This window comes from Pelecanus crispus, chromosome Z (assembly GCF_030463565.1).
Source record: "Pelecanus crispus isolate bPelCri1 chromosome Z, bPelCri1.pri, whole genome shotgun sequence".
NCBI lineage: Eukaryota > Metazoa > Chordata > Aves > Pelecaniformes > Pelecanidae > Pelecanus > Pelecanus crispus.
The window spans coordinates 65088735-65100271 of NC_134676.1; the positions used below are offsets into that span (position 1 = coordinate 65088735).

An 11537-nucleotide genomic window follows, 5' to 3' on the forward strand; every position below is an offset into this window, starting at 1 on the left:
TGAGACTGATGCCGGAGAGCATTTTTCCAGTGTGCTGCCTTGCTGTCCCAGCCCTCAGTCTCAGCATGCCCCTTCCCTGTCTGTTCAGGCATGTCCAATTTCCAGCCATTAATAAAGTCCCTGTTGTTGACCCAGGGGACCACCACAGCTCCCCTCTGCTCAGGGCCAGGGGCATTTCACCCAAGTCTGGCACAATGGTCAGTATCCCCAAGGTCTCTCCCTGTCTCTGACCCTTTGCTCACTTCTGCCAGGACAGAACGTACTGAGGGGACAGGTGGTGTCAGGGTGACATTTGGGACCTCCAGAGGGAGGAGGCAGCGTAGAGGCTGCCGGCTGCAGAGTGCTCCGAGGTGCAGGCGAGAGTCTCCCTCGCAAACGCGATAGTCATGGCAACAGTGCTCCGGCTTCTCCCGAAGAGCGGTAATTCAGCTTTAGACATAATTCCATATATATGGTTTGTAGTGCAGTATTGCTCACCCAGCAGTATGCTCACAACTCCTGAACTGTTTTTCTTTTACCATACCAAAGATGGGATAGGGTCACCCAGCTTGCTTTTCCAGCACTTGCATCCTTGAGTGTGAGAGCAGGGGCAGGTCACAGCTGGATGACATACGCGCTTCCTAGGCTTTTCTTAGTGCAGGATACAAATTTCCTGCCTTTGCCAGAGTATCCCGGCATACCCTTTTAAGTACTGCATTCTGCTGCAGTGCTTGGGCAACCCCGCACGCAGCTTGAAGGCAGCTGCCTGGGAGAGGTACAGCAGAGCTGCGGTCGACAGCGAATGCAGCCTAAGACAAGTAAGGAGTTTCATTCAGCTGGAGTCCGCAACTCCCAGGCGGACCCTTGCTTAATGGCCAGGCAGTTGTCAGCTGGCAGGGCAGCACAGTAAGCATCCTGGTAAGACTGGCAGGAGGATGGGCAGTGATCAGTAGTGACAGGGCACACATTTCTGCATGAAAATGAGATGGCAATTTTTATTTTGTAGGCACCTAGCATACAAGATAGCTGTCCATGTGGTTCTTGCAGGCAGTATGTAGCAATATGAGCGGACAGTAACACGTTGCGGGAACACTTTTTTTCTGAACTAGCTACTGAAAGAGAACAACATTAAAGCATAAATGACCTGGGGACTTTAACTATCAAATGTTGCCTGAGAGCTGCACAGTAGGATATTACCTGCAAGTATGGGCTTCTCACCAGCAAAGCAACTGGTGTCTCCTGGGAGCAGCCAGCAGGAACAGTTTTGTAGAGGTGGAAGAATAACTAGCAACAACAATGCAGCAGCTTGGTAGCCCAAGAACAGGAGTCTCTGGGTTGCTGAGGTTTGGACCAAGCCTGAGAATTTGTTTCCCTTTTTGGAAACACTTAGCTGCATGCCCAGGGCAGACCACATGTCCTCCTGTTTCTCTTTCACTTCTTCCCATTCTCTTTTCTTTCTGTCTTCTTTGCATAATCCTCCCATTGGTATGGTTTATAGACTGTGTGGTATAGACAGGTTGTCTTACGTTTACTGTTTTAAACAGCACAGGAAAAAGTACATTTACACTGCTGGGAAAAATAAAAAAGGTAAAAAATACTGTAGACAGCATTTAAATGAATCAGCACTGGCAGAGGAATTCTGAAAGCCTCCCAGAACCCAAACCCTCCACCCATGCTCACAGTGCTTGTGGCTCTCCTCGAGGAGCTCAGGTGGCTCCGGCCACCCCGCCATGGCAAGGGGGCAGAGAGGAGCAGAGGTCTGGCCCCCCCACTTACAGTGACCTGTTCCCCAGCACTGGAGTCAGAAGCAGCCCTCTGCCTGCAGGCAGCTGCCTGTTGTTGATGGGCATCTCTCGCAGCATCTGGGACACATGGGAGATTAACTGAGAAACGCCCGACCCTGCTCAGGACTTTCTGCCATCCCAGGCACCATGACTGGCTGCACCGACAGCACTTTGCAAAGGCTGAGGACACCCAGCATCCCTCTGGCTCCAGAAATCTGCTTTCCTGTGGCACAAGGCTACAGCCCGTGCATGGATGAAGCACGTGGTGTGTCCATAACTGATTCTTGCTCTAAATTTTTGAGACAGAGATACATAGCTGTTATTCTCCTCATTTGCAAAACAGGGAACAGAAGCAGAACACAAAACATTGTGTCCAAAATCACGCTGTGTGCAAGCAATGGCACGGCTATTATGTCAGCTACCTCCCACAAGCATGGCATCGACGCTGATCCAGACACCAAAGCCCCTCTTGCTGCCTTTTCTCTTCAGCAAGGAATGAATTGTTTTGCTCAGAGCTGGCTGTCCTTACATTTGGAATAGCCAGAGTTCAGTCATTCAGAAAATAATAAATTATCGTCTTTAATTTAATTTTAACCACGAAAAGGTGAAGATTTCCAATGCTATTTTAGTAATTACCTTTCACATCAGCAATACAAAACTATAGTGAAATCTAATGCAACCTGGCTTACTGAATCACAGCTAGCAGTCCTATCAAGTACAGGAGGAAAAAGGAACATTGAAGATCTGTCTTAAATGTTCAAATCTGATCAAATATGCTTAAGAACTAGGATATCTGAAGTGCACAAAAAGCAAGTAATTCAAAACAATGCCATTTCTGTCCCTCTCCTCCTTTTCCAGCTTGAGCTCAGAACTCTTGCCTTGAAGACAAACACAGCCTCCCACACTATTCTCTCAAATATAATTGCCTGATTTTTTCCCTTAAAGACTGTGCCAAGCGAAGTTTAGTTAAAATGAGCCAAGAAAATGTTTCTTGAAATAACAAAACACATCAGAAAATGTTTTTTCTATATAGAAAAAAAATCCCAAATATAACAAAAATAAAATATCGTTGAAATGCCCATTTCTCAAAGCAGCAGCATATTTCATGGGGTGCCTTTTGTGCAGTATTGGTTTCATTGTGATGACTGGTATTCCTCTTTTATTAATATTTTTCAGTATCAGCTACAAGATATGAGGAGCTGTACATTGTTCATGGAAAAGAATGCACATCTGGCAGAGCTCACAAGATAAAGCCGAACATAGCTAGGGTTTGGGGTTGGCAGCATTTTGTACCTCTAAGTAGCCACAGCGCCAGGCATGCCCACGTATACAGCACGCATTCAACAGTACTTAATTAACGTGACTTGGCAGAGAACTTTACCATTAGTTTTGACAAAAGAAGAGTTTCCCTTCCTTTATAAAACAAGAGCAAGGAATATCACTTCTGTTTTATTCTAAACATAGTCTGTCTTCACCATTTTTCACCATGACAAGTGCTCTAGTTTCTGTTTCATCCTTCCCTCTCCTCCATACCTCTCACTGTTGCCTCTATGTAGACTCCTGGAAAATTTTCTCCACTTGTTTTGCAAAGCCAGGACTATCCTCTTACAGTGCATTAACAGCCTGCAAAGCAAAAAAAAGGAAAAAAAAAAAAAAAAGGTCTTCTCTTGGGCAAGTGGGTTATTCAGTGGCATCACAGGTATCACAGAGTTTTAATTTATGCTGTTAAGAGCATTGGCAAAGGCAGTGTAAGACTGAAACACAAATTTCTGATCCATTCAGAAAATTTTGTCAGTAGCATAATAGTCCATGCTGAGCCATTCACAGCATCACTTAAGTTTTCCAAGGCACGTTCACTACAAGGTATCTCTGCAAAGATTTTTCCAGATTTAACACAAGATTTATTCTGCAGCAGGTTCTGGATCTGGATGGATTCATCTGCAACATTGTCAGCATGCAGAATCACAAACTTACAGAAAACAGCCTGAGTAGTCTCATTACTGCTGCAAACTCCTGAAGCCCTGCTTGTGGGCTCTCTGATTTCAGCAGAGAGGCTGCACAGTTCATTAATTGGCTTGGAGTCTCTTAGACCTGTGCTCAGGCTGTTAGCCTTTTGTTGCTCTCTGCCAAGAGTGGTTTATCTGGAGTTATTACTGCCCATTGCAACAAACACACACATCAAAAAATGATTTGTTGGTGTGACTAATGTCTGTTTTCTCCATTTTAAAAAAAAAAAAAACAAGAGAAAGAAAAAAGCACAAAAGCTACTGAGTGTTAGGACAATATAAAAAAAGAATTCCTTGCGTCTTTTAAATAACAAGCCTGTTTGACTGGAGGAAGCTATTACTCGTACTAGTGCAAGAAGGCAGAAATGCTGAGAGAAAAGGTAGTTCAGTAGTTCCCAGACCTTTTTGCTGATGAACTCGGTGCTAAGCACTTGCCAGGCACTTCCCATGGAGACCCACCAGCTGCTGCCAATGGAGAGGTCCATCCAGGGGGGTCCAGCTATGGTTCCTATGCTGGAAAGGTAGGTGCTTTGCTGAAGATGTTGGCATAGGGTGGAAGCTTATCCATCCTGTGGCTGACCTGTGCTCTTACCCCAGCTGAAATCAGTGAAGGTCACACACAGGGGCTGCTGCCTGGCTGTCTGCAGCACAATGAAGCAGATGCTGGCACCTCTGGGGAGGTGATACAAAGTGCAGCACCTGTGGAAAACTGAATGGCCAGCCTTTCACTGATTTCTGTTTATTTCTTTTATCATCATTTGCATAGCTTGAGCTGAACTTACAGGACCATCCTCCCTTTGTGCAAAGAAGTTGGAGGAGCCAGGGTTTTTAATTCTTGCTGCCTGCAGAACTGAACAAAGCCCCCAGGGGAGAGCAGGGCAGGAGGGATCCTGCCTCTTTCAGCAGCTGCCAGACCAATTTAGCTGTAGTGTGAAAGTGCAGCCAAGGCTCATACCCTCCAGGGAATTTAGGCAACTGAATTGGCCTTTAAATTAATCTAGGCTCAGTGCCTTTGCCCGGGTTACAGAGGACATCTGGGGCAGGATCAGGCTCGGATGGTAAGAGCAGCAGTACCTGCACAGAGAGCAGTGTCTGCCTGGTGTAACCCCACTACTCCTATTCCCTGTGCTTCCCCTCCTCTCTTTTAATCTCCTTGCCCCTAAAATGCTGTTTGCTGTGCAGCCTCCTCGCTGAGGAGAAATGGGCAGGATCACCAATGGGACTGCGGGTGCTTCCTCCCCACAAAGTAACTTGGGTCTTACACTGGCTGAACACCTTCCCTGTGGGCTTGGTGCTCTCTCAGCTTCTCCTGCCCTGGGAAGCCCATCATGATTTCCTACAACTAGATCTCAGTCTTACCTAGAGCTTTTCCCTTTTTTACACACAAGGTTAAGCCAGCATTAGTCCATTCAAGCCTAAGTATAGCACAGGTGGCAGGGATCATCCACCGCTTCACACTTTCATGCCATTACAGCCCTGTCTGGCTCTGCACAGTGTGCTTGGGGATGGTTTCTTCTTCCTCTGCCCTTAAATGCTAGTTTCATTCTACCAGTAGAGCTTCAGGTGTTTTCCAGTAACCAGGTAAAAAGCCAGCATCTGTGTTTGACATGGGAAGAGCAGAGCCCCAGAGAGCAACAGCACTTTTGTCCTGCAGTAAGACAAAGCCCATGCAGAGCCTCCCTCTATCACCATTTTTATTGGGCCATGACATTTTCCTTGTTAACTGAAAGGGAACATTGTGTTTTAATGTTGTAATCTCAAAAATATGGGCAGAAGAACGAACTGCCTCTGGAGGGAGGGACCAAAACACTGCAGCTCTTTTTGGGGGTCAAGATAGTTATCCATATTAAAACCAACCAGGTTACTTCTGTTTCTAAAACAGGTTCAGCCTGGATCAGGTCAATAAATATTGGAATATATGTCTTTAAGAATATGTGCTGATCTGATCATGCAGCCTTACACATGAAGGAGGTGGCTCTGGATCTTACAGAAATGGTGGATTTGAGAGAAAAAGCTGCCCACTAAAGAGCAGTCTATTTTAAGTAACACAGCCTGCAGTAGGAAGGTGACAGCATGAACTATGAAAACGTCTTACACATGGAAATAAAGGTATAACATAGCTGTATACTTGTTTGTCACACGCTTTCAGTCCCCTGTAAAGTCCCCCTGTGGAAATGCAGGTGTGGGACCTATGCCTCCTACACAGCATCCCCAGAGCAGCCCCTGGTGTTTGCCTGACCATGCTCCCATGGCACAGAACTTATTTCCAAATGATTCAGCAGAAGTTTGGGCTTTTTTTTTTTTTTTTTTTTTTTTTTTTTTTGTCTGAAAGAAAACACAAAGAGAAGAGAACAATTCCAAGGGTTGCTTTTGCAGTGAGAACGAATCAGCAGCAGGCTAAGTGCATTGAGCAGTAATCACAGTAAGAAGCAGCGCTTCTGTGCTAATGATCCCTTAAATTAAATTCTCGTGTGACCTAATATAGGGCCAGGCGTGCAGTTTCTATGTTTGATTGCTGCCCTCTCTTGGCAGCATGACCAGCCTCCAGGAAAGAAAACAGAATGAGGGCTGTCAAGAAGATAAAAGCATCAAACCACACTCACTCAGAGAAGATGGAAGAAATAGTCTTGTACCAAAATAAAATGTAACATTTTGCATCTTTCTTCACATTGGAAAAATAATGAATTGCTTGTAAGAAGTCAGATTTCCTGTCTTCTCTAAGACAATGTTCATTGACTCAGTACGTGTGTGAGAGGGAGAACTGATCTGGGTGATGTGACTGTCACAGACAAACATCATCCTTTCCTATACACTATTTTATACACTTTTCAACTACCTTGCCCTTCTTCCCCCATAAAAGCAATTTTCTGAAAAAGAGCAATTTTTTGGTTTTCAGTCCCTAGAAGAATATTTGAGCAGACTTCCAAGCCATTGCCTCAACTACCTTCTATAAAGATTTCCATCTTAGTATACATGTCTGTATCTTTTATTATCAAGGTCAGAAAGACTGAAAGAAAAGTGGATCCTGTGAATAATGGTAATCCTTTGTGGCAAATATGAGCTCCACTCACCAAGACAAGTCTCCTTCCAGCTTTAACTTCAAGAAGGGGAGTCTGTGTCATTCAGGATCCTGTTTGCAGATAAAGAAATGCCTCCCATGTAGCAGTTTACTGTCAACTCTGCGTATGTTCACATAGCTTGCTATCAGCCTGTATTCTCACAGGCCATGCACTCAGGGCATCTGTACTCTAGGAGGCTGCAAACAAGCAGCGATCTGATTACTCAGTGAAGAGTGCTTTTTCACATGCAAACCTTCAGTGTCTATCTTGTTCAATATCTCACCTATGTGTAAGAAAACACAAATTACCTTTTCAGGTAATGGAGGTCCTCCCATGGAGGAACCATGTGTCGTTATCTTACTGGACATTGGAGCTGTCAACCTTAAGAACCTCTTCCAAAAGTCCTGCTTTGTGTCAACAGGAACATATTGACACATATCCTCAGCCAAGGACCACAACAAGCATCATGCAGTCAGCTGCCTTCCCCCAGGACAGACTTCCTTGACCATCCAAGACAGACTGCCATTGACAATAACACTGCCAAAGAGGTTTGTCAACAGATCCTGTTGGTTCGATTCCCTAGGAAAAGATAAGTAGCATGTTTTACACTGAATACTTCTTGAAAGTGAAGAAGACAGAGTACTGCTGGTACATAACTTTTAAGGATTTTCATGAGGGTGTTTGAAAATTGCACTTATGTAAAGCCATCCTGTATTCTCATAGTGGGATAAATATATTTCCAGAATACTTCAAAGTTGTGTTTAACATAAAAGTAAGAATAAAAACCAAGGAAATGTGTAATTTGCCATCTTTGAAAGGTGTTTCTCTTCTTTCCCCAACTTGTAATTGGGATAACATTGCTCAGAGAGCCAAAGCTGATTCTTCTCCCTAGAGATACACAGGAGGGTGGGCTGTTGCACTGGCTTCTCTTGTGCCTACTTCCAGCTGCACAGGTGTGATACCTGGCATAATTTCTGTCTGGTTAACCTCGGGATGAGTTTGTGTGTTAATTTGCTGTTGGCTTTAATAGGGCACTCACTAACACTTTAGTGGTTTGGGGCTCTCATCCCATGCTCACATTTTTGCGATTCAGGGTGAGAGCATGGCTGCTCAAACACCAGGAGGAGGCTCACAAACAGCTAAGGTCTGCAGGGTAGGGAACAACAAACTGGCTGGCTCTTCCCCAGGCCTCCATGAGCCTGACCTCTACAGCATCCTTCATCATGTCCCAGTGGTGGGACCACTGTTCAAAGAGTTCTTTCCCTCCAGATACTTGTCTGTGAGTGTGCTCTCACAAGTAGGCATCAGCTGCTGAAGAAAATCTTTGGTTTGCTGTAGTCTTTTGCTGGGCACACAGGTAAACCCTGAGGCAGGATTCAGCCCAAAAGGGCTAGCAAAAGCAAGCCTGGGGTTTTCAGTGGCTTCTGGCAGTCCAGACTTAGATCTGTGACATCTTCCTGCTGGTATCACCCATCAGGTAACTCGTCTGATACAAACCACCTGAACTGGTGCTATGGCTGGCTGCTGCTTGCTCACCAGTGCTCATCAGGAGTGACCTGGGACAGCAAGAAGAGGCTGCAAAGCTCCTTCACAGTGGGATTTTCACTTCTGAGCTGAAAAGAAGTAAGTCTGGAAGTTAAAGAGATCTTTCTGGGGGTTGTTTCTCTGCACAGCTGAGGAGAGCAGAAGCCTGTGGCCCCTCTCCCACAACCTGCACACAGACCTACTCCACCTCATCCCACCCACAGACCTCTTGGAGCTGGGGAAAGCCTTCCCCTGCAGAGGCCAGGCTCTGCTCCATCCAAGCCATTGTGTCCTTCGGAGCTTCTTGATCAGGAGCAGAGCTTTTCCCTGTTGACAACTTTGCTGGGGGGAGAGCACACAGGAGCTTTGCTCTCGTGCTCTCCTGAGCAGCAGCCACAGCACTGGCAGTGCCCAAGCTCTGTCCCCAGTGGGACCCACAGTCCCTGAGATCAGACCACCCCATCCCTTGCCCTGGCTCGCCCTGGTACCAGGCATGACATCTCGCCTCCCCCCTGCTCTACACCACAAACATGTGGCACTCACACAGCAGAGATGTAGGCACTGAGCAGATGTCTCTGGAGAGACACCAGGGCCATTGGCAGTGACATCTTGCTCCCGACGTCCCTCCTCCAGGATCCCCATAGTGACATCTTGCTCCCAACATCCCTCCTCCAGGATCCCCATTGCAGCATGTCTCCAATCGCCATGGGGACATGGGTGCTGAGTCCTAGCTCCTCCCTCTGCATGGCAGGAGCAGGGGCAGCAGCACGATGGGGTGCCTTGGAGAGGGGCAGCTGGGCGTACACTGGGAGCAGGAGGCCACAGGCTGGGGAGAAGTCCTCCTCAGGCACAGCAGCGACAGCTGCTCTGGGGAAGGAGGTCAGCAGGAGGCGCAGGCCATTCAATTTGGGGTTCTTTTATTAGCATATCCCATGATAGCTACAGCATCACACAAATATATCACAGTCAGCTTCTTTGTCTTGATTTCGGATGCCACCACAGGCATGCAGAGAACATGCCGGAGCTGCAGGTGGGCAGATAATGGTCTCTGCAGGGTTTGGATTGCTCTGTGCAGCTGCAAACCTTCAGAGTGCCATTTTAGAGTTACCACAACCAAACTCGTGCATTCTGGTTTTGTTCCTCCTGGGCAGCTGAGAGCTCATGACCCCCCCAAGAGCTGTTTTGCCTGTCCACAGCCACGAGATGGCAAAATACTCACCAGCATTGCTCCCAAACACTGCAGGCTGGAGCTGTGGCTGCATGGGAAGGGAAACTGGGAGTATTTGGCTACCCCTGGGATTAGCTGCTCCTCAGCATGTGCGGGGGTGCCTCTCCATCAGCCTCTGGAGACTAAGAGCTGCTCCTTGTCTCTGGTCCCTGGAAGTCCAAGGCAGAGCATGCAACTGCTCCCATCAGGGATGAAACACCCGAAAATGTCCTGCTGCTGACTAGGCCTTTACACCATGATGGCAAGGAGGCACGAAGGTAACCCGCACTAGTTATTGTGCTGTCCTTAGCTGTGACTGCTCTAGAAACCCCTGCAATGGAAGAAGGTCAAGCTGGGGATCAGGCCCAGCCAACATGGGTTCATGAAAGGCAGGTCCTGCTTGACCAACCTGATCTCCTTCTGTGACCTGGTGACCCGCCTGCTGGGTGATGGAAAGGCTGTGGACGTCGTCTACCTGGACTTCAGCAAAGCCTTTGACACAGTCTCCCACAGCATTCTCCTTGGGAAGCTGGCAGCTCATGGCTTGGACGGGCATGCTCTTCACTGGGTAAAAAACTGGTTGGGTGGCTGAGCCCAGAGAGTTGTGGTGAATGGAGTTAAGTCCAGTTGGCGGCCGGTCATGAGTGGTGTTCCCCAGGGCTCAGTTTTTGGGCCAGCCTTGTTTAATATCTTTGTCAATGATCTGGATGAGGGGATTGAGTGCGCTCTCAGTAAGTTTGCAGATGACACCAAGTTGGGTGGGAGTGTCGATCTGCTGGAGGGTAGGATGGCCCTGCAGAGGGACCTGGACAGGCTGGATCGATGGGCCAAGGCCCACTGTATGAGGTTTAACAAGGCCAAGTGCCTGGTCCTGCACTTGCACCACAACTACCCCATGCAGCGCTACAGGCTTGGGGAAGAGTGGCTGGAAAGCTGCCTGGCTGAAAAAGGACGTGGGGGTGTTGGTTGACAGCTGGCTGAACATGAGCCAGCAGTGTGCCCAGGTGGCCAAGAAGGCCAACAGCATCCTGGCTTGTATCAGGACTAGTGTGGCCAGCAGGAGCAGGGAGGTGATTGTCCCCCTGTACTCGGCACTGGTGAGGCTGCACCTGGAATACTGTGTCCAGTTTTGGGCCCCTTGCCCAAAAGGAAGACATTGAGGTGCTGGAGCGTGTCCAGAGAAGGGCAAGGAAGCTGGTGAAGGGTCTGGAGCACAGGCCTTATGAGGAGCGGCTGAGGGAACTGGGGTTGTTTAGTCTGGAGAAGAGGAGGCTGAGGGGAGACCTTATTGCTCTCTACAACTACCTGAAAGGAGGTTGTAGTGAGGTGGGTGTTGGTCTCTTCTCCCATGTAGTTAGCGATAGGACAAGAGGAAATGGCCTCAAGCTGTGCCAGAGGAGGTTTAGGTTGGAAATTAGGAAAAATTTCTTTAAATTTTGCAGTCTGGGTTTAGGAATTAATACTGAACTATTCCATACCAACAAGACCAAAGCCCTTCCAGACATGCCCCATTCTGCCCTAAATCTGTAATAATCATGGAAATATTATGTGGAGGAATTTAAGCCTTTGAATTCCTTTTTCTTTTGATCTGGTGCAAAGTCTGTGCCTCCAGTGATTGCAGGCTTTGATTCAGCTGGGTATTGAAGCATAAAAAATGCACACTTTTTTTTTCTCCAGACATACTCCCGGGCTTGAACTTAAGCATATGTCTCAAGGATATGATGCCTCTATGACAGCCAGTTATTGTAAAAAATCTATTATTTTCATTTTTGCATATTCTCTTCCCTTACCTTCTCACCCTGTTATTCTAATACAGGGTGTTGTAATATGGAAATTCAGATTCAGCTGTGCTAACACTTGGATGACAATATTGTAAATTTTATTTTTTAATGTCCTTGTAGTCATTTTCTAAACATATTACAGAGAACTCTGCCTAAGGTGTGTTTCAGCTGAACAGCCAGCCTTTCTCATCAAGCAA

General features: G+C 47.1%; 1 protein-coding gene across 1 annotated transcript; it reads right to left on the reverse strand.

Moving 5' to 3' along the window:
• Positions 1 to 3311: 3311 nt before the first annotated feature.
• TICAM2 (TIR domain containing adaptor molecule 2) lies at positions 3312 to 7174 on the reverse strand. The gene is given in 4 exon segments (XM_075727107.1): positions 3312 to 3401; positions 3404 to 3549; positions 3552 to 3886; positions 7137 to 7174. Coding segments are annotated over 4 exon segments (609 nt in total).
• Positions 7175 to 11537: the final 4363 nt, after the last annotated feature.